At 44.5% G+C, this 22,475-nt stretch overlaps 1 protein-coding gene across 2 annotated transcripts in view; it reads right to left on the bottom strand.

Moving 5' to 3' along the window:
* LOC149326154 (uncharacterized) overlaps positions 1 to 22,475 on the bottom strand; it is a 57,066-nt gene that overhangs the window by 32,767 nt on the left and 1,824 nt on the right. The window contains exon 2 of one of the 2 annotated variants that reach the window (XM_089563779.1): positions 14,701 to 14,812. In XM_089563779.1, the coding sequence (XP_089419905.1) occupies positions 14,701 to 14,798 (98 nt within the window). In that variant the 5' untranslated portion in view covers positions 14,799 to 14,812. Of the gene's footprint in view, positions 1 to 14,700; positions 15,198 to 22,475 lie in introns of those variants that run through there. The other variant, XM_089563778.1, reaches the window with a different exon arrangement.

A 22,475-nucleotide genomic window follows, 5' to 3' on the forward strand; every position in this document is an offset into this window, starting at 1 on the left:
GCAGCGGCAGCTAGCCGGCACTTCGACTTATCGAGCGCATTTCTGCACTGCAGGTTGGTGCGAAGCTATCCTGTGGCTGGTTGCTTTGTTTTTTTTTTGTTTTTGCTGTTGCTGTTGCCAAGCTTGTGTTTCTTCTGCAGTGCTATTGAGCTTATTGAGCTTTTTGTTTGTACGGCTTGTGCATCTAACTCATAGCAAGTGGTAATGCCTAACCCATCGCAGTCCTCAGACCGGGACAACCGTTCCGACCTGCGCGAGCTTCGTGTAGAGATTAAAACGCTGAGAGACAGCGTGCAATTCATGAGCGACGAGTTTGAGAGCATGAAGAAGCAACTGGCTGAGGCGCGGACAGAAACGGTTGCTCTAAGGAAGGAAAATGAAAGTTTACAAGCTAAATGCCAGGAAAGTGACAGCGCACTCAAACGACTTGAAAGCAGAATGGTTCAGTGTGAGCAGTACTCTCGTAGGACCAACGTAGAAATCCGAGGCATCCAAGAGAAACAGGATGAGAATGTTCTTGACATGGTGACTTCGATAGGTGAAATTATAGGCGAGCCTGTAAGTCCTGCCGACATCGAAGTGTGTCACCGTGTACCAAGTAGAGAAGAGGGCAATAGCAATGTACTGGTGCAGTTCAAAGGCAAACAAAAAAGAGATGCATTTCTTGAAAGGGCACGTCGAACTGTAATCAAGGATAGCCAGCTCGGAATCCAAAGTGAAACACAAAATGAAATGCGGGTCTTCGTAAATGAACACTTGTGTCCTGCACTGAAACGCCTGTTGCACCTAGCTAGCACAAAAAAGACTGAACGCGGATTGCGTTTTGTGTGGGTGCGGAACGGCAAGGTCTATGCGCGAAAAGAAGAGGGGAGCGATGCCATACGGATTGCTTCTGATAGGGATCTATGTAAGATTGACTGAGCGTTTTTTTTCTCTTTGTTTTTTTCCCTAAGGCTTTACTCACCTGTTCATGTATAAAGAATACGCCTTACCCTGCGACATTTCACTTCACTGCGGTCAAACACAGAATAGCATCTCTGCTATTCATATTAATGCACGGTCTCTGGCTTATAAAGAAGATCAGGTCACTGTGTTCCTAAGTAGCTTCCATTTCAAATTTGACGTCATCATGTTCTCGGAAACCTGGTATCAAAATAGCAGCCCTGTACTGATCTTAGATGACTACACCCATTACAACCTCAACAGAACAGGCATGCGTGGAGGGGGTGTTGCACTACATGTTAAACGATGCGTATCAACAGAGGTGTTCAAGGAATTTACACGTGCCACAACTGATTACGAAAGCTTGTGTGTGATATGCGGCCTTGAAATGTTTCTTGTCATCTACCGCCCTCCATCTGGCAATCGCAACGAGTTCATAAATTTTCTAGAAATACTTGAATATGCCTCGGTTCACCATTATCGGTTGCTACTTGGCGGTGACATGAATATTGACATGCTGACTGATAGTCAACATTCTTGTGAATTAGGAAACAAGTTTCTTGCTTCTGGGTTCCACAACGTCATAACGACGCCAACTCGTGTAACGTCGACAAGTCAGACACTTCTCGATCTTTTCGTTATTAATACAGACACACCTGTTCTAGCGGCTGGTACAATCAGTACTGACATCAGTGACCATTGTCCTATATATATAAGTTATTCCACCAATTTAGTCCGACAAAAACAGTGCTCAAACAGGCTAAAGTACAGATGCTTGTCAAGTGAGAACCTTGAAACATTTCGCAGACGAATAATCCATGCGGACTGGTCATCCATTTTTTACAAGGTCTCCAGCAGTGACGCCAACGCTGACTTTTTGTCAATATTCCGTCAGCTGTATGAGTTGTCGTTTCCATATCAGAATGTTAAACTTAAGAAAAAAATAAGGAAACCTTGGCTAGGACCAGAACACATAAAAATGATAACTGAAAAAAACCTTCTTTTTCAAGCCTTCCTCAGGACAAAAGACCTAGCTAAACTTGAAATATTTAAGAAGTATCGGAACAAACTAAACGCGGAATTGCGAAGAGCAAAGAAATACTACTACAACCACCTTTTCAGTACTGCAAGAAAAGAGCGTCCGGACAAAGTTTGGAAAATATTCAACGAAGCCCTAAATAGACAAACAACACGAGAAAACACTTCTGAATTGACAATAGATGGTAAAAAATTATCCGGAATCCCTCTAGCCGAGTATTTCAATGAACACTTCGTCAATGTGGCAAAGCCAGCAGTCGACAACTCGACTAGCGCTTTGCTTCACTACCAGTGTAAGGAGACACTATTTCTTTACCCAACGGATGAAACAGAAATCTATCGCACATTTATAAATTTGAAAAACACCAATGCCAGCGATATTGACGGCTTTCAAATAAAGGCAGTGAAATACGTTATCGATATTATTGCGCCGCATCTAGTATACATATTCAATCTGGCTCTTACATCTGGATGTTTCCCGGACAGGATGAAAATCGCTAAAGTTTCAGTTCTTTTTAAGGGGGGCGATAAAAACGATGTTAACAACTATAGACCCGTCTCAGTGCTTCCTGTATTTTCTAAGGGTTTAGAGAAGATTATTCTTTTGCGCATGAACAGCTTTTTCGTTAAACATAACATGCTTTCAGATGCTCAACATGGCTTTCGGAAAGGCAGGTCAACGGAAACAGCACTATTAACTCAGAAGGAATTAATAATCTCTAATATTGATGAAGGCAGACTTACACTCGGAATTTTCATTGACTACAGCAAAGCATTTGATCGCCTAAACCACGAAATATTACTAGACAAACTGTTCAGTTATGGTGTGCGAGGAGTTGGTTTCGCTTTACTTAAATCCTTTCTTTTGAATCGTCAGCAGCGCGTCTCTATCGCTGAAAGTGACTCATCACACAGATTACTAACTTCCGGCGTGCCACAAGGAAGTATTTTAGGGCCGTTTCTTTTCAACATCTATGTGAGCGATATCGTGCAAAAGGAAAGCAATGCAATATACGTGCTCTACGCAGATGACACGAGCATCTTTTTCACCGGTAAAAATGTAGACGAACTATTAATAGAAGCCAAAAAAGAGCTTGCAATAATTTGGGATTGGTCAAGTAAGAACTGTTTAAAAATAAATGGCAATAAATCTAAGGCCATATTATTCATGGCTAGAGGGAAGCAAGCACAGATAGAAGAAAGGTTGGTCCTTGGGGGTGCACCCATAGAAATTGTTAAGAAACATAAAATTCTTGGCGTGACCTTTGCTGCTGACATGTCGTGGAATCATCACATTCAATCATTATCAAGGACACTATCTACGTCAGTCGGAGCACTAGCACGGTGCCGTCATTTTCTTCCAGATAGAGCAAAACTTCAAATTTATCATGCACTGTTTTCCTCTCACATAAATTACTGTACACTGGTTTGGGCCACAACCACACAAACAAATATTCAAACACTGCTCCTTCTTCAAAAGAAAGCACTTCGTTGCATTGCAAATGTGTCCTATTTACATTCATCTGCACCATTGTTCACACGGTATAACATAATAAGCGTCGAAAAAATTTACGAGTTCCGTCTACTGTACTCACACTTATTTTACGATGAAAAGTTTAAGAGCCTCATAAAATTCCTTTCGAATTTGCAGAAACAGAAAAGTGATTGTCGCACCCGTGGATCTGAGACATGGCTGATACCACGCAGACGTACAAATTATATGCTACAGTCGCTCACGCACAACTTGCCGTGCTTGCTTAACAAATTACTGTCTGCAAATTTTGACTTAAGCGCATGTAATAGAAAACAGACACGTGAAATTTTTTTCTCATCCCAGTTTTTGTGCAGCTAATCGTATTCAATGTATTTTCATTGCCTTTATGTTTTTCGTACTGTATACTTTCTTGTGCTGTGTTTTGATGTGTTTGGAATGTGTTTCGATGAGTCAATTTATGTGAAAGTGTTCAGATTTTGTGTTGGCTATATGCTGCTGCCTTGTACGGGCATCAGGCACCCTCAAGCTGCCAATGGCAGCTTTTTTGCCTCATGACCCCCAACGAGTCGTTGGAAATAAAGTTTTGAATTGAATTGAATTGGAAAATGGAAATTTTCGCTATCATACGTGGTGAATATTCGGAGTTTTGTATTCACAGGGCTCAAAATGCGCAAACAAGTGGGAAAAAATTTCAAAACACGCTAAATTTTGATCTTTTGAATCGCCCACACCTGAAATGTGTTTGAATCGCCCGCGCTTCTGCACGCCACGCCATCTAGGAAGAGCGAATGAATCTAGCATCAACGGCTGCCTAGTATGTGACTGACACGTGATCGAACCAACGCCCGTGCTCCCCGGCCCTGGTTATATTAACGCTATGCCGGCCACCCTGCCGCCACAATTTCCGACTCGCGCACTATCTCTATGATGTCTGCAGTCCATTCTGTAGACGCCGTCACGGAACGCGTCGTAACATACAGCAGTTTCATTTGAAACGAAGATAAAAATATTCAGGGCGGTTGACAGCGGGCGCAAGGAAAAGTCATTGCCGCGGACTTCGGTGTTGTGCCTAGCAATCTATCAGCCATCTTGAGCGCAAGGCAGAAGATTGCAAACGTCCACTGTGCAGGCGTTGTGAAGAATGACAGCAAGAGTGTAAGGCTTTGTCACCACCAGGATTTTGAAGACGCTTTGTTTGCATGGTTCAAGGACGTTATAGTGCGTAACCTGCCTGTGTCTGGTGCCGTCCTTCAAATGAAGGCGAGAAGTCTGACTTGCGTCTGAGGCCACAATGACTTTCATGCAAGCAGTGGCTGGCTGCAGCGATTTAATGACCGCCATCAGATTGTTTGCCACGTCTTGTCTGGCGAAGAAGCAGCCGTTGGTGCTGACAACTGCGAGGAGTGGGCAGAAAGCTTCAGCATGCAACTGGAAAATCTCGGCGAAACGACATGACGTCAACTGGTGGTTCCGAACGTGTCGTTCGAGGAATTCATCTGTGCAGATGACAACTTTGCTGTGGCGGCCGAACTGACCGACCAAGAAATTTTTGATCAGGTGGTTTCTACAGATGATGCTACAAACAGCGATGCATGTGAAGATTGCGAAGTGCGAGCTCTCAGCAGCGCCGAGGCCGCTGACATGGCCAGGAAGTTGAGGGGGTACCTCTGGAACCTACCTGTGGCCAAATCAGCTGACATCGGGAAAGTGCTGCTCTGTGTTGATTTCGTCGAGAAATTTAACCTGTAAAATAGTGTGAAGTGCCGCCAAACGAAGATTACGTCTTTTTTTCAATAAATTAGTTTTTGCACCTGGCCAGCATCCCGATTTGTGAGTTCGCGCTTGCTTTCCTGTGCGAAACGCAAGGTGAGGTTTGACATGCATATACCACGCGTTAAATTCTAAAATAGTGCATTTTTTCAACCCTCTGCTGGCCATCCTAAAGTGCCCTTTACTTGGGTTTATTAACAGACCTTTTCTGCGGGAATTTGGGTGCATACTTTTATAACGAATATTGGATATAACGAACGAATTTCCGCGCAAAATGCGACTTCGATATAACGAGGTTGGACTATTCAACTTCAAGGGACGAGAAAAAAATGTACGAATTGTAGTATGACCCCAGAAAAGCTGACAGGAGAAGCTTTCGCTGCGATGTATTTTAAAGGGTCAGTCTACTGAATTTTATCGACCATATTTTCTTTGCGGCTACCGATAGCTCTTTACTCAAATTACCGTTTAGCCAGCTGTGGTGCCAAGGAGTGCGGTAGAACATTTTAAAATAGAAATTATTAATGTGGGAACACATCTGTATGAGATGGTAGTCTCATCTGGAAACCATCTGGATTTCCGCCGCGCGGCGACAAACATGGCGGCGCCCGTCGAAGCCGGACCTCTCGCTTCGGACTGAATTCTCGTTGTTGCTGCCTTTTTCAGTGCGTTCACTGGCCATAAATGGGGCGCCTGTCTTTCGCTTCGTCTCATCTCGCCTATAAGAAAACATATAAGAGATAAATTTGCTTTATTTTAATAATTAGAGTGACGATTCTGCCGCTCCTAGGCTTAAGTGGAGAGTCGGTTTGTTTACAGCAATGGTTCCCGTCCTGACGACCAGATGGCGCCACTATAGGCTGAGTTTATTTTTGCGTCTCTGCAAGCATACGCTGAACTAAAAGTGGGAATGAGACCGCGTTTTGCGTACGTGTAACTATAAATAATCATGTGATTTACAGAAAAAGCGAGCGGTACACCTTCTACAGTTTCTTAGAACAAAACGTGCGTTTCTCTGACATTGGGGCATACAAATGGTACGTAGCATATTCACTTATGCTTCTACAAAAAAAGACTACCACTTTCTTGAACAAAATGAACGTTTGGGGTCGCCACCATGCTTTTTTACGCGACTTTTAACGCCGAAATAAAATATAAATTCCTGCCTAAACCGGGCCCAGAACCCTGTTTATTGATGTTATAGGGTGCCAACTACCAGAATATGCCATTATTTATACACTCATCTCGGTGAGTAGACTGACCCTTTAAAGTGGAAGCTATATTACCTTTGTCCAAGCCTTTTAGTAGAAGCAGTTTAGGCAGTACAACAGCAGCTGTGCCACACGTTATGCGAAATTGATTATGGGGACACCACCCACCTCAAAGTGTGATTAAGAGGTCCAGTGACGCAGAGAGCCAGTTATGCACCTTTCCTTTCCTCAAAAACAACGCAAGGTTTAGACTGCGACTAAGACAACACCAGGAACTAGACTATCTGTTTCATGCAAGCAGGCCTTGGAGTCCATGAACTGTGCCGGGAACCTGATCGAACCGAAGACCTCATGCGGAAGAAGGCCAAGTGTGAGATGCCATAACGGGACTGTGAGATGCCCATATGGGCAGCCGCCTGTGAAACGTCAAAATGGACCTGCCAGTTCATACCTCTCCACAGCTAATTCCAGTCAGCTTTCGCTGATTACTGAGCTACGACGGTATGCTTACATCTAATAATTTGTTTGGTCAAAGACCGCACAATATTAATTTTCTTTCGAGACAAGCATAGCGTCCCCGCAGGGAGGCGTCTGCAGCATGCAGACGTTGGTGAGTGGCGACACCACGGGGTTAACTCGAGCATCCGCAGGGACATCCCCGCAGGGGGATGATGGTGAACAATGCGTCACCACGGATCCGAGCATCCGCGCTTAGCCGTGCGTGGCATCGCCGTGTCCGGGGAAAAGGGGATCCTGGTGGTTGAGCCGATGCCGAGCGTTTGGACCCTTAAGGCCCCTCGGCGGAGGCAACACACCACTTTGGCCCCAGCTTCCTGTAGACGGCACCTCCGGCCTGACCCGACCGGGGGAAATCGGCAGTCGCCTTTTCCTGTCCTCCCCTCTATCTTTCACTTTCCTATTTCCTTTCTTACAACTTTCCTGTATCCTCCTCCCTTCTTAGTTTTTTCCTCTTTTTCCTGGCGGCGAGGGTTAACCGTGTGTGACCAACTACCCTGAGTTGAGTCATATTAGGTTATAGTTAAGGTGTACAGCTGGCGTGGGCAGGACTTGCTCGCAAGTTCCTGTCCCGTCCCCTTGTTGGGCTCCATGGTGGGTGGCTGGCACCGTGGCCGAAACACACACATTTTTATGGCTTCCCTTACTTCAAGTAACGATCGCACTCCAAAAAGAGTGCGGACCGAAGACCTCACAGCCCAGTGCTTCCGAAAAACGAAACAAACTTTCCCCAAATACCACGTCATCCACAGCGAAACTGAAAAAACTGCCAGAAAATTGTCGCCATTCATGGTGTCCAAAAGTCTGACCGATGCTTTGAGCACGGGCTACAAGTTGTCAAAAATGCCTAGCGGTGACCTGCTTCTAGAAATAAAAGACAGCAACCAGCATTCCAAACTGTCCAGCATAGTTTCAATAGGAGACATCCCTGTTACAATAACTGCTCACCGATCCTTAAACACCGTCCGTGGAGTGATATCCGAATTTGACTTTCTCGACCTCACCGAAGATGAAATGCTTGAGGGTCTCAAAGACCAAAACGTCACAAATGTCTTTCGTATCAAAATCAGGAAAGACAACAAAGAACTACCAACCAAACATCTCGTCCTCACTTTCAGCTCCAGCACACTCCCCGAGTACATTGAAGTAGGTTACCTGAAGATCAAAGTCCGACACTATATCCCAAACCCGAGAAGATGTTTCAACTGCCAGCGATATGGCCATGGGTCGCTGAGTTGCCGTGGTCGACAAACCTGCGCAAAATGCGCATCACATGAACATGTGTCTGAAAACTGTGAAGCCGCAGCTCTGTGCTGCGCAAACTGTGAAGGAGATCATCCTGCCTACTCAAGGTCCTGCCCAAGATGGAAAACTGAAAAAGAAATAATTACACTCAAAACAAAAGAAAACATTTCATTCAAAGAAGCTCGTAATCGATTGTCACACAACATCAATACATTCTCCTTCACTGCAGGAACAAATTTTGCTGATGTGGTGCGCAGGGGCGGCACACCACACCGGTTTCCGGCCAATGCCCAGGCAAAGCCTGAGGCACGGCCTTCCCCGTCCCCGGCAGGCGCAGCCAAGGCTGCCCTGCCACCTCTCAAAAAGGGTCTGCCGGCCCCTCAGTCGGCTACCCGCAAGGCTTCCCCCAGTCGGGAGAGGCCTGCAAACCACACACCCGTGGGTTCCCCGCGGGCCTCCAGAGCCTCTAGCGAGGCGATGGACACAACGCAAACCTCGCCTCCGCTTCAGCGGCGGAGCAGCTCACTTGAGCGAAAAAGAAAAGACAAGAGCCCAGTAATGGCACCCCCAAATCCTCTATCGTAACTTCTTTACTACACTTCCATAAATCATCCAACATGGCGTTCCTTATACATTGGAACTGCCGTGGAATACTAAATAATTATTCTGACATAAAAGAACTTCTAAATACACTTTCCCCTGTGGCTTTATGCCTACAGGAGACAAACTTAGGTCCAAAACACCAGAATATCCTAAAGAAGTATCAAGTATTTCGGTGCGACCGAGAGCAAGCAAATAGGCTCTCAGGAGGTGTTGCCATTATTGTGCAGAGTGGTGTTGCAACCCATGAAATCAAGATCAAAACCAAATATGAAGCTGTTGCAGTCACCGTCCTCCATTTTAAAACCATCACCATATGCTCTCTATATCTACAGCCACATCTATCAGTAACACTTCATGACTTAGAAACACTTTTACAACAGCTGCCAGAGCCATATCTGGTAGTCGGTGATTTAAATGCTCACTCTAATTTTTGGGGAAGTACACAAACAGATTCTAGGGGTCGTATTTTAGAAGATTTTATTCTAGCAAATAATCTCTGCCTGCTCAATACAGGCAAAAACACATACTGTTCTCCAGGCTCGGGAAAAATGAGCTGTATAGACTTATCTTTTAGTTCACCGTCTGTTTTTATGGATTTTAAATGGGATGTCCTTGACAACCCGTACGGAAGCGATCATCTACCAGTAGTAATCAGCTTGTCGTCATCACCATCAATCATCCCAACCAAACCACGTCGCTGGAAACTTCACATAGCGGATTGGGAGCTGTTTCGGGAAAAAGCCTCTCTAGAAAAAACATTTGCGGATCACCTTAATGTAGACGAACTAAATGAAATGATCACATCCTGTATAATTTCTGCGGCACGCCTGGCTATCCCTCAGTCATCTGGGGTGGTTCGACACAAACACAAGGTGTGGTATGGCAAGGAATGTAGAGAAGCGAAGAAGGTGCAAAATAAAGCCTGGGGAATTTTTAGAAGATACCCCACACACGAGAACTATATAAACTTTAAAAAGGCGAGAGCCAATGCAAGACGCATACGTCGTAATGCCGAGAAAGCTTCTTGGAAAAATTACATATCATCCATAAGCAGTTCAATCACAAGCAAACAAATGTGGGAGCAAGTTCGTAAATTAAATGGCGACTTCTCCCCTTTTACAGTTCCTTTTCTTACAGCACCTGATACACAAACAAGTATAGAAGAACAAGCAGACATCCTGGGTGAATATTTCTCACGTGTTTCCAGTTCCACACACTACACAGAATCATTTTTAAGATACAAAAACACAGCTGAGAAAAATAGACTTCCAACAACTGGTTGCATAACTGAACCTTTCAATAGATTAATCACAATCCAGGAAATAAACAGAGTTTTATCTGCCGGCAAACAGACTGCCCCAGGCCCCGATGAAATACACTACGAAATGCTAGCACATCTTTCACAACCTTCAATAGAAGTACTTTTGAAAATTTTTAACAAAATTTGGACAGTAGGAAAAATTCCGGAAGCTTGGAAAAAAGCAATTATAGTGCCATTCCTGAAACCTGGTAAGCAGCCAACTTCCCCTGGCAGTTATCGGCCAATAGCTCTTACCAGCTGCCTCGCCAAGTCTTTTGAAAGCATATTAAATATCCGGCTAACCTTTGTGCTTGAATCTCGGGAACTCCTTGACATTCATCAGTGCGGATTTAAAAAGGCATGCTCCACAACAGACCACTTAGTTCGCCTCGAAAATACTGTTCGAGAGGCTTTCATACACAAACAACACTGTCTCGCTGTCTTCTTTGACCTCGAAAAGGCATACGACACCACTTGGAGGTTCGGTATCCTTCGCGATTTAGCTGAGCTTGGCATCCGGGGAAGGATGTTGAACTGCATAAAAGACTTCCTATCCAATCGTTCCTTTCACGTCCGCCTAGGCTCAACCATCTCAAAGAAGTTTGTTCAGGAGAATGGAGTACCACAGGGATGTATTTTAAGCACTACACTCTTTGTCGTAAAAATGAATTCGTTAGCCCAAATCATCCCAAAATCAGTTATGTACTCAGTTTATGTTGATGACCTCCAGATCGCTTGCACATCAACCAACACATCAACGTGCGAGAGACAAATACAATTGACAATAAATAAACTAGCAGCATGGGCAGACAGAAACGGATTCCAGTTCTCTCCTCAAAAAACAGTGGCCGTCATGTTCTCTCTCAAACGAGGCCTTCAGAACAATCCCACTCTCCACCTAAAGGAAACAGAATTACCGGTAAATGAACAGCACAAATTCCTAGGTATAATTTTTGATAAAAAGCTAACATTCCTTCCACACATTAACAACCTGAAAAAGAAAGCTTCCCGATCCTTAAATGTTCTGAAGGTGCTTTCACGTAAACGGTGGGGGTCCGACAGGGCATGCCTTTTGCACATTTACCGTGCTCTAGTACGATCCTGTCTAGATTACGGGTGCATCGTGTATGGGTCAGCGAGACCATCATACCTAAAACGACTGGACCCCGTGCATAACCTCGGTTTACGTCTCTCAACTGGCGCTTACAGAACATCCCCCATAAACAGTCTCTATGTCGAAACAAATGAACCCTCCCTTACAAATAGAAGAGCTATACTGACATCTGCATATGTACTAAAAACACGTTCATTGCCAAAGCATCTGTGCTACCCCATAGTTACAAAATGCCAATCCAGACAACTCTTTAACAACAAACCACAAGCAATCAGACCACTACTCCTCCGTTTTGAAGAAATATGTGAAGAATTAGGTGTACTGGACACACTGCCCAATATTGCCCCGAGACCCCGCCCACTGCCACCTTGGTTCATCTTTCCCTCAGTATGTGATCTTACGTTGACCCACATACACAAAAATCGAAGTCCACAAGAATATATATTGCAGGAGTTCTTGGCATTAAAAGAAAAGTACGACAACTTCACAGAATTTTACACAGATGGCTCTAAAACCGCACACTATGTTGGGAGTGCAGTAATACATGAAAAAGAAGAAAAAATAGTTAGGCTACCTGAGTGCGCATCAGTTTTCACAGCAGAAAGTTATGCCATTGCTGTGGCAGTTAAAGAAATAATCACGAAAAATATTCCAAATAGTGTCATCTACACCGACTCACTCAGCGTAATTACAGCACTCAACTCCAGAAATGCAGTTCAGCCTATAATAGGAGACATAATACATAACATAATTAAAGCAGACACACAAAGACTTGTAATAAAGTTCTGCTGGGTCCCTAGTCATGTGGGAATCATGGGGAATGAAAGGGCTGATGCATGTGCCGCACGTGCTAGTAATGTACAAATGAAACAAGTAGATATACCTTATAACGACTGCATGAAACTAGTAAAAAATAAACTTGGAGGAAAATGGCAGGCCTCTTGGGACAACGAACTTAACAACAAGCTACATTTAGTAAAGCCTGTCCTTGGTGAGTGGAAGACCTGCGGGCATCAGGAGCGTTTTATCGAAGTGATTTTATGCCGTCTGCGAATCGGACACACACACATTACACACAGCTTCCTGCTTGCAAAACAAGAAAAACCAGTGTGCGAAAAATGTGGAGACGAACTTACAATTAATCACATTTTATTCTCATGTGTGAAACTTGAAAAAATAAGAAAAAAGTACTTCACTCAATTTTACAATGAACGCATTCCTTTTCACCCTGCACTGATTTTAAGCGACAATGCAATTGTTAACATATCGTGTGTTTTTAGCTTTTTAAGAGAAGCAGGTTTTCTCGACAGACTTTAATTTCTAGTTCAGAGCTTTGCTCCACTTTTTATACACCTCAGTCGTCTTCTCATTCCCGAGAAGAATGCTGAGGTTTTTACTTGAATGGTTGGGAGCCTCGGGATCCTTGCCCAGCCAAGGATTGCCACTGAGGTTACTCGACCTTCTTTTAAAGGTTTAATTCTCACATTTCCAAAATTTTTATTCCAGCAATACAGTGTAGCAGCAAATCAATTTTTAGGCTCTTTACACCATCGATTTTTTTCGCTTTTTAGTAAAATGCTACAGAAATCAATTTTTCATACACCTTGAGCTTGGCGCATGATAGCCTTAGATGCTTATGCGCCACTAAACCCAACACAACACAACACAAGCATAGCGTGAGAGACAACCCCCCATCTCTCCATCTCCCCCTTCTCTCCCCCATCTTTCCCATCTCCAGCAATGCTTCACTGCATGCACACTGGACACAATGAGCAGAAGTGTTATCTTTAAACTTTCTGTACATACACCACTGCTTGCCAACCAGTGCATGGAGACCTGCATTGAACCATAACCAGTCACCCGTTCACCGTGACTTTAGCACTATGTAAAGAAAACAATACGTTACAACATGGTGCTGCCCCTGACAGCCTTATGAAGAATTGTCGATAATCTCAACCAGCAAAGTGTAAGTGTTGAAGGAGAGAGCATTTCTAAAGAGAATGAATATTATGGCGATGAAATGGTTCATTTGAAGATTGCACATACATACTGTACATCATTTACAAAGACTATAACAGACTATGCAGATATGATTGCTGGTTTAGCAGATTCCCATGGCCAACACTGTGTTTGCAACACCGCAAACATTACCTGCTCACTGACACACCTTCTCTGGATGACGAAAACAAACTGCAAGGCATGTTTTTGGTCACTGAAAAAAATTCATAAGTGGGTCACTGCTTGTACAAGCTAGTTTAGCCATTCAACCCTTTGCGAAAGTTTTGCTATTAATCTGTATGACGTCATCACTGAGTTATGCAAAGCACTACAAGTAGCCATGCAGCCAGGTTCCAGTTCTCTGTTACTTGCCATTTTAAACCTATTCTCATCAGTACAAAAAAAAGGAAGCTGTTGCAAGAATAAGGATTTTTAAAAAATATAGTGCTGTCATCGTATAGAATTATCCTGAGGTTACCGTTACATTCTGTGCATTTATCCAGGTTCTCAATGTGAGCTTTTGCATTGCACTGTTCTATTACGTTTCGATTTTTAAACGTCTCTTAAGCTTTTCTTGTCGCTGGCATCACAAGGTCTTATCACTCATGAGTAATCTGTGCACATCCCTGTCAATGCTCCTAGACTGTGTTCAAAGATTCACAGTCATGAGCAGGCAATTCTGTGCCACATGGGACTTTCTATGAAGATGTACGCCCCTTACCGATAATGTTCAGAGTCATTTTAAACTGGGCGCAGTCAACAGGCTTGGTCATTCTCATGCCTAAACCAACTAAGTGTCCATCTTGGTACTGCTGCTACTAGGTCCAGTTTCTTTTAAGGGCACCAGTTTGCGCAAGTAAACAGTTTGCTTTTCAGTGCATCCGCAAGCACCCTTGCGTTAATGTCATCTGTGGTGTATGACAATATCACCTGAAAGTATCACTTGTGCATTGTCTCTGAACTACCTGATGCCTTAATGAAGCCAGTGCACATAGTTTATAAAATTTTCTGGCCTGCTATCCATGAGGCGGATGAGGCGGCGCGCGCCCGCCGTCGCGTCAGTCTCTGTGCCCGCAACCGCGCCAGCGTCTTTGCGCCAGACATGTATGCGGTCAAGATGCCTCCAAACGCTAAGGACATGCTTCGCATCCACTGAGCTTAACCTTGATAAGCCTCCAATTTTTTTTCTGGCCTGCTATCCAGTAGTATCCACAACCAAGTGATCCAAGATATTGTGCTGTTTCCCGAGGTAGTGCCAGCCGCCCAGGGATGTTCTGTACATGTGGGCTTAATCCTGCGCCAGACTGCCTCCTAACTGACAAGAAAGCCAGCTCCAAGACTGAACCTGACTGGTCCAGACTGTTCCAAGGAACAACCAGGAACAAGGAGCAACCTTTCACTTTCAGCAAGCTTGAACAATGGCTGCATTTCCTTCTCATCCTTTCACGACAAACAAAGCCACACTTACCAGACATGGTTGGTGTGGTACAGACAGACACCGTCCGGCCAGTCAGGGACCACCGAGAACTGGTAGTGGTGGTGCTTGTGGCTCCGGTACATAACCATCGAGAGTAGCCATGCTGCATCAGAAGCACAATCTGATGTAGGAGCTGGTGGCATTAGACAATGATGCCCTTTTGCAACAGCCACCATTTTCTGGTTTTTACTGGATACTCCTGACAACGAATACAGACCACAATGCCAGTGCTTCGCACAGGCACGAGCTTCGCACAGGCCACCTGGGTGGCATGCGCAGAGAGCAACGCTTCACTACTATTGTACCATAACAGCACTTGCCGCGCTGCTTTCCAGTTTTGGCAGTTCCTCCCACGCCCATGAAAACAGTGCTGCAGCACATGAAAGGGATGAGCCAGTTGTGACCAGCAAAGAACTGACTTCACGAAGTGCAGCCACAGGAATTTTCAAGGGGCATTGCTACAGCCTTTCACTTTAATGCAACTTCATGGCGAGTGAATCGAGAGAATTCGAAAGTTGAAAACTAGTTTAGAATTCTACCGCACATTTTGCCTTTAATGACTACTATTTTCAAAGTAACATGCAGCTAATTAACACTGCTTAGGTTGGCAAATATTAAGAACAAAGAATGAACACTAGGTTAGAACTTCCTATAATATAGACCTCAGTTTGGCCAGTGTTAACAAACAGTACCATCTCTGCCAAATGTAACCAGGTAGCTGTGACCATAGAAAATGCAGGCTGGCGGCGGATTGTCACCGCTGTGGTCGTCAGCTGCGAGGATAACCTACATGACTGACAGGAACCTCAGCTAGCACTATCCCCCCCCCCTGTATAAGATAAGCGATGAGAGTTCGTAAAGACAGCCTGCTTACTTTTGCCAAAGATGGTGCATTCTGCCACTTCACATTGCCTCTGAGAAGAGTGGTTGTGATCGATGAATAATGGAAAGCTGGGCGAGTTGGTTCTGTTTGTAGAACATAAAACAGTAGAATGAGGATGACACAAAGGAGGACAGAACAGGTGCTAACTTCCCACTGGTTTATTCGAATAGGAAAGCAACATATACAGGTTACCATGATGATGATGTCATTTCTCTCCTGGCTCACAAAATGCTACGCAATGGCCCAATCTCATGCTACTGCAGTGTGACAGATGGCACGGCAACGTACGTGGTGTCAGCATTATGAATGACAGGCTTCCACTAGCTCCCAAAAAGTTTATTTACTGTGCCAAGAACAAAGATGTAAACGGACACCAGTGGACAGCCAAGTTACCTTCCTACACAGTGATCAGTGTTTAAAAGCTAGTGAAAGCCTTTCATAATCATAAGGCCAGTGCCACCTGTGTTAGTCAGCCATCTATCCCACTGCAGGAGCATCAAATCGAGCCACAGGAGAGCATTTTGTGAGCATGGCCAGATATGGCATCATCATTGTTACCTTCAGTTGAAAGCACCACATGTTCCGACTCTCTACGTGCACCCTCTTTTTCTGCCCTATGTTATATGTGCACTGAAGGCTTGGAAAGTATGTGGCCTGGCTAATGTAACAACGGCTCTTTTTTCACATAAAATAACAGGGTGGAAAAAGCTGTTGCACCACCACCTGTGAGCATGATTTATCGTCCATTATATTCCAAGCCAGACATACGGTTTATGTACTCGTATCACCTTGCAGCAATGCCTTCCGATGCTGAAAAACTGTACAAATGAATAGACAGTATTTATACAGCCCTGCCCGAATAGCTACGCACTACATCAATGCAGCCAGTGAATTGTACCTGCTTGTAAGGCAGTCCTGAAAAGATGCTTTGAATAAACATCGCATGGAGCATGTAAGCGGCATCGTCGTCAGAGCTTCTGGTCACTGAACTATTCTAATAGCTACGATAAAACAAGTGCAATAGCTAAATCAGATGATACTACTGCAAAACGTTACCTGGCAAAAGTACTGAAAACAGAGACGCCTGGCCTGGCTTTTCCTGAAGTGATAGCACACCCCATCCTCAAAGTTCTGGAGAACTCTTTCCTACCGGGTCACAAGATTGTTGAGAACGCTATCCCCTATTGCCATAGACACCAGTAGTCTCTCCACATATGACTAGGTGAGCAGCTTCTTGTATATTGACACCTTATCAGTCACACTATGCAGTCCATTCCAAACCCATGTTCATCTGCTGTTTTCCTGCTTTTCCTCTTCCTGTCCTTTCCCGACCAATTGTCTGATGTGAACGCTCTGTTTAAAGCTCTTTTTCATCCTCTGCCCTATCCTGTACAAAAAGTTGGCACATGCTGTACGTATGAATGTTTGTATGTATTCCCCCCTGCAATAATGCCTTCATGGCGCTGCAGAAATGTAAATAAATAAAGAAATAAATAAAAGATGGAGGCGTACAGGTTGACGAAGGAAATGAAACGCCAGGCAGCCTTTGCCGCTCTGGCCACACAACACAGGAAGTTGCACACAGACCTCTTCCTGGTGAAAACAGTGTAGCATCAAAAAGGTGTGGTCCCATGGGCAAAATCATCCACTTTCGGTTCTGAGCTGGTTTTCTGCAGTCCCCGCCGCCTTAGTTCTCCGATTCAAGACGCCTCACAGCCGTTTTTTTCTCAGTGAGAGCCCCATCGGCCGAGAAACACGTGCACTGATGATGCAGGCTCGGACAGGTCCATTACCACCTTTCTGAATGTAGCGAAGTCTTATGTTTACAAAGTGTGGAAAGAGCTGATGTGCTCTGACAGTGACATGGCATCTGTGATGGAAAGGAAAAGCCGTCAGTGGCCAGATTTCACCTGACTGCATGATTTTCTCCAGTGGCTGCAAGTCATCATGACTGACCCAGGAAAGGCAACGAGTGACATTGCAAGGGAGCTCCAAGACTGTCAGGCTCGCCGTGCACGAGGTATTGAGGTATTCCTCCTAAACAGTGAGGTGGGGGCAATTCCCGTTCGATAAAACTCAGGAGGATCCTCTGCTTCGGTACAAGTGCTTGCTAACCAAGCTGAAGAAGCCTGAAGTGCATGGATTTTTTTTGCAGACGAGACGATTTTTGACCAAGACCAAAAAAGCTAATTGCCTTAAGGACAAGTGGCTTTGCTCAAGCACTGATGAGGTTTCTACAGTGATGCACACAAAACTTCTGTCGTCTCTGATGGTGTTAACTGGGTGCGGCCAGTGTGACAAGGACTGCATGGCGTTTCATTTTCTGCATCAATCAATACCCTTCCATTGTGGAACAAACTGCGTGCCTAGATAGATGTGGTTAAAGTATATTGCTGTCTATGGTGATAGAGAATTATGTTCTCAAATACCTTGCATACCAGGCTTGTTCAGCGGACTAAGAAATAGTGCTTCATCAAAGAGTTAACTGCTCTAAGAATGCGAATGAAAAAAGTCAGCCCAATTCAGACTGACCATAAAAACACAATCTCTGCAGAGGAATAAAAGAAACTGCTCTGCATGATCTTCATCAATTCCATGCAAAAACAAGATGTGCAACACAAGAAGGCACATATGAATGCGCTTATGCGTTTTCCTGCATCCCTCATCTGGTTTCTGTGCTGAATTCATTACGTCATGACATGCAGACAGGTCCTCAGAAATAATTTGCAATGAAAAAGAAAGCTACAATGCACCTTATGTGTGTCGGTCGAGATGTTTGTAATGCCATCACAGCGGAAGTCAAAAGGGGGAGCCCCGCTTCATATATTAATGGAAACCAGAAAGCCTCCGAGGCAGGTGTCAATGTGGAAAGGGATGTGGCACTTTGCCCCCAAGAGGGAACGGATGGAATTAGTGAAGCGGAAGTCCAATGACGAGTTAGCGGTAAGAGCGGCAGTAGAGGAATTATGGATATCGCTGCAGTAAAGATGTTCGTCTTTAACTGAGCAAGACTATCTTAATGTTCAAACAATGAATAATAATCTCATAGCTATCCTTACCAAATGTGCAGTAGAAGAAGGTGGTAGGCTGGTTCAACAGGATACCGGAGAGCTATCTCAGGAGACAAATGATCTTATTAAGGAACGTCAAAGCATGAAGGCATCTAACCCCACAGACAGAACAGATGCGCTTTTTTGTTAACTTTGTTAACTCTGCCACAAGGTAGCCAACATAAGGAAGGTAATATGGATAGAATCAAGCATGTTCCGAAGAACGGAGGTAGCCTAAAAGCAGTGAAGAGAAAGCTAGGCATAGGCAAAAATCACATGTATGCATAAAGAGACAACGAGGGCGATGTGATTAGCAACGTGGGTAAGATAGGTAAAGTAGGCGAAGTCCTCTACACAAACCTATGCAGTAGCCAGTGTAATGAGGATGTAAATGGCACAGGCAGTGTCACACAGCAATGGGACATCCCGCCAGTAACGATAGAGGAAGTAAAAGAAGCCTCAGGAGCAATGCAAAGGGGGAAAAGAGCCGGTGAACAACAGGTAACAGCAGATATGTTGAAGGACGAATGGAAGATTGTGCCAGAAAAACTAGCCACCCTGTATACACAATGCCTCGTGACCTCGAGCATAACAGAACCTTGGAAGAATGCTAACCTAATCTTAATCCGTAAGAAAGGAGATGTCAAGGACTTGAAAAATTACAGCCCGATAAGCTTACTGTCAACTGCCTATAACGTGTTCACTAAGATAATCGCTAATAAAGACAGGAACCTTACTTCAATTGACTGAATTATCAGGCAAGCTTCAGTTAAGGACATTCAACAACAGACCATTATCACACTATCAATCACGTGGTTGAGAAATGTGCAGAACATAAACAACCGCTATATAGCCTTCATAGATTAGGAGAAAGCATCTGACTCAGTGAAAACCTCAGCTGTCATGCAGGCGCTGTGGAATCAGGGTGTAGAAATGACTGATGCAAAAATACTGGAAAGTATCTATAACAACTGCACAGTTACTATAGTCCTTCATAAGGTCAGCAATAAAATTAATAAGAAAGGTTGTCAGGCAGGGAGACACGATCTCACCAATGCTATTCAGTGCCCATTTACAGGAGGCATTCTGAGGCATGGATTCGGAACAGTTGCGGATAAGAGATAATAGAGAATACCTGAATAATCCGCGATTTGCTGATGACACTGCCTTGCTTAGTCACTAAGGGGTGAACTGCAAAGCATATGATCAATGAGTTAGACAGGCAGAGCAGAATGGTGGGTCTAAAAATTAACATGAAGAAAACCAAAGTAATGCTCAACAGTCTCGCAAGGAAGAGCAGTTCACAGTTGGTAGCGAGGTGCTGGAAGTGGTAAGGGAACATGTGCAGGTAGTGACCACTGATCCGGATCATGAGAGGGAAATAACTAGAAGAATGGGGTAGAGCCCATATAGAAGCAGGTTGTCTCAGATCAGGAATGGCAGTTTACCAAGATCCCTAAAGAGATAAGTATACAAAAGATGTATTTTACCAGTACTCACCTATGGGGCAGAAACATGAGGGCTAACAAAAAGGGTTCAGCTTAAGTTAAGAAAGAAAAATAATAGGTTTAACATTAGGAGCCCGGAAGAGGGCAGAGCGGGTAAGGGAACAAACGCGGGTTAATGACAAAATAGTCAAAATCAAGAGGAAGAAATGGGCTTGGGCAGGGCATGTAATGTGAAGGCAAGATAACCGCTGGTCCTTAAGGGTAACATAGTGGATTCCAAGAGAAAGGAAGTGTAATGGGGTGGCAAAAAAGTTAGGCAGGTGGATGAGATTAAGAAGTTTGCAGAGATATGGTGGTTGCAGCTGGCAAAGGACAGGCTTAATTAGAGAGACATGGGAGAGGTCTTTGCCCTGCAGTGGGCGTAGTCAGGCTGCTGCTGCTGATAATTGCGGACTGCTTCTCTGCACAGTTGTGGGCAGTGAGGTCAAAATCTGGTAATCGTGGAGCTCGAGGTGCTTTAATCAGATCGCCATTATCTGTGAAATCATGTGGTGCTGGTTTAGCACATTTGGAGCACCTAGTAGTCCACGAGACGAGTGATGGGGCCTCTTGGTGGCATGAAGTATCTCCTACTATGAGTGTTCACACCTCAAGAACTCTGTACTCACTCAGCTGACAGCTGCTGAATGTGGTTTGGAACGCAGGGCCCGGAAAGAATTTTTTTCGCAGCCGCTCATGAAATGCAGCAAATGTTAAGGCACATTGATCAGGCACCTTCCCAGTGTAAAGCATGAAATCACACACACACATCCAGAGGTCCTCTGCACTTTTGCACTGCCTTTCACTGGTGTTCTCCCCTGAATACAAGGAGTGGAACATCTGGCACAGGCATTTGGGATTTTGTCCTCATCGCTGTCCATCTTAATGGGACAAAAAAAGTCGGCAGGCACACTTAAAGACTGCTTACGTGTGACACAGTGTAAGCCTGCCCGCTCATTTTTGTGAACGCAGTTGCCGTGCGCTGCGGTGTGATGGAACCCGATGCCATGCACCTGGTAATTCTACCTCTGCATGGTGCTAGTAGCTGCTGCCGCGATGCTGCTCCACTCCTATTGATCTGCGTGCTAACTTCTTGAAGGCAGTCGCCACCGAACAGTAGCCCATGTACTGTACAGTGCCCCAAGAGTCTGATGGGGTAGCTAATGGGTTGATGCCCATATATACAGAACTGGTCCTCCTCTACTTAACATTCATAGATTCCTGGGAGTCCTCATACCACTGCTGGTGCAGTGGTTAAGCGGTGCACCACTGCCCTGGGATTGCAGGTGGTGCACCAGTGGGACTGGTGCAAACCAGGTTGTCTCGAGCAGCTTCACGTTGCCAGGTTGTATGAGGAGGCCACCTTTTATAGCTAGCATCGAGTGTTAACGCACACACACACACATTCATGCACAGAGAGAGAGACTGTTTTTTGCTGAATGGGGAAGTAAGGCTTAAGAGTAAAAGTACTGAAGTCCTAAATGGGCTTCGAACATTTTCAACCTGCCCACTGTCCGGACAATGAGTTTCGGCAGTAATGAGGCATTAATACTTTGATAAAAATGGGTCCCGAGAAAAACTGTGCATAATTAAAGTCGTCCATATTGACGGGGGCTGCATTAATGGGGCATGGCTGTAATCTGAAAGAAAGCCATGCCAATGCTTGCTAATGGCTCTCTAAGATAACTCCAAGTTTAGTGAAATGAGTCTCTGCACCCCATAAGCCAAAGCAAACCCCTCTCTGCAATTCCTTGAATGGGGTCGATGCAGCCAGATGGGAACAGAGCTGCAGATCCCACAAGATGCCGAAGAGAACAACACTCCTTTCTTTTTGCGGAATGGCACAAAGTAAAATAAACAAGGAAGTGTTCACAACAAAGCAGGCAGCCTTGAAAAAAAGAGGTAGATGTCATGGTTCATTCGGCTTAGCATCACACTTGCTTCTTGTTACAGTTCCTAGGTGAGACTCTAACATTCTCACTTCTTCCCAATGACTCCATCTGCTTCACATGATTTCATAAGTGCGTATTCAACTCACTTTTTCCTCCGCATGTATTTTCCTTTTCATTGGGCATGCAGGCACTACCACCATGCTCTCTGTAAGCATATTGAACACCACAATTTACGCATCGTCTTATGCTCTTAAAAGCTCCCCACCTGGTGCTATGCTCATTTTTTAACATCTAAAACACATCTGCTTCTTTTAACAGAGGTAAACGACACAATGCCTTGCTCTGTATCTGGAATTCACATTCCCTGTAAAGTTACTGCGCTTTTCATTATACATTCAACCACTAGTACATACTGGGTTTCGAAGACCAACTGACTGACTCAAAAGTCCAATTA

Source organism: Amblyomma mixtum, chromosome 10 (assembly GCF_055824585.1).
Source record: "Amblyomma mixtum isolate Tamu chromosome 10, ASM5582458v1, whole genome shotgun sequence".
Taxonomy (NCBI): domain Eukaryota; kingdom Metazoa; phylum Arthropoda; class Arachnida; order Ixodida; family Ixodidae; genus Amblyomma; species Amblyomma mixtum.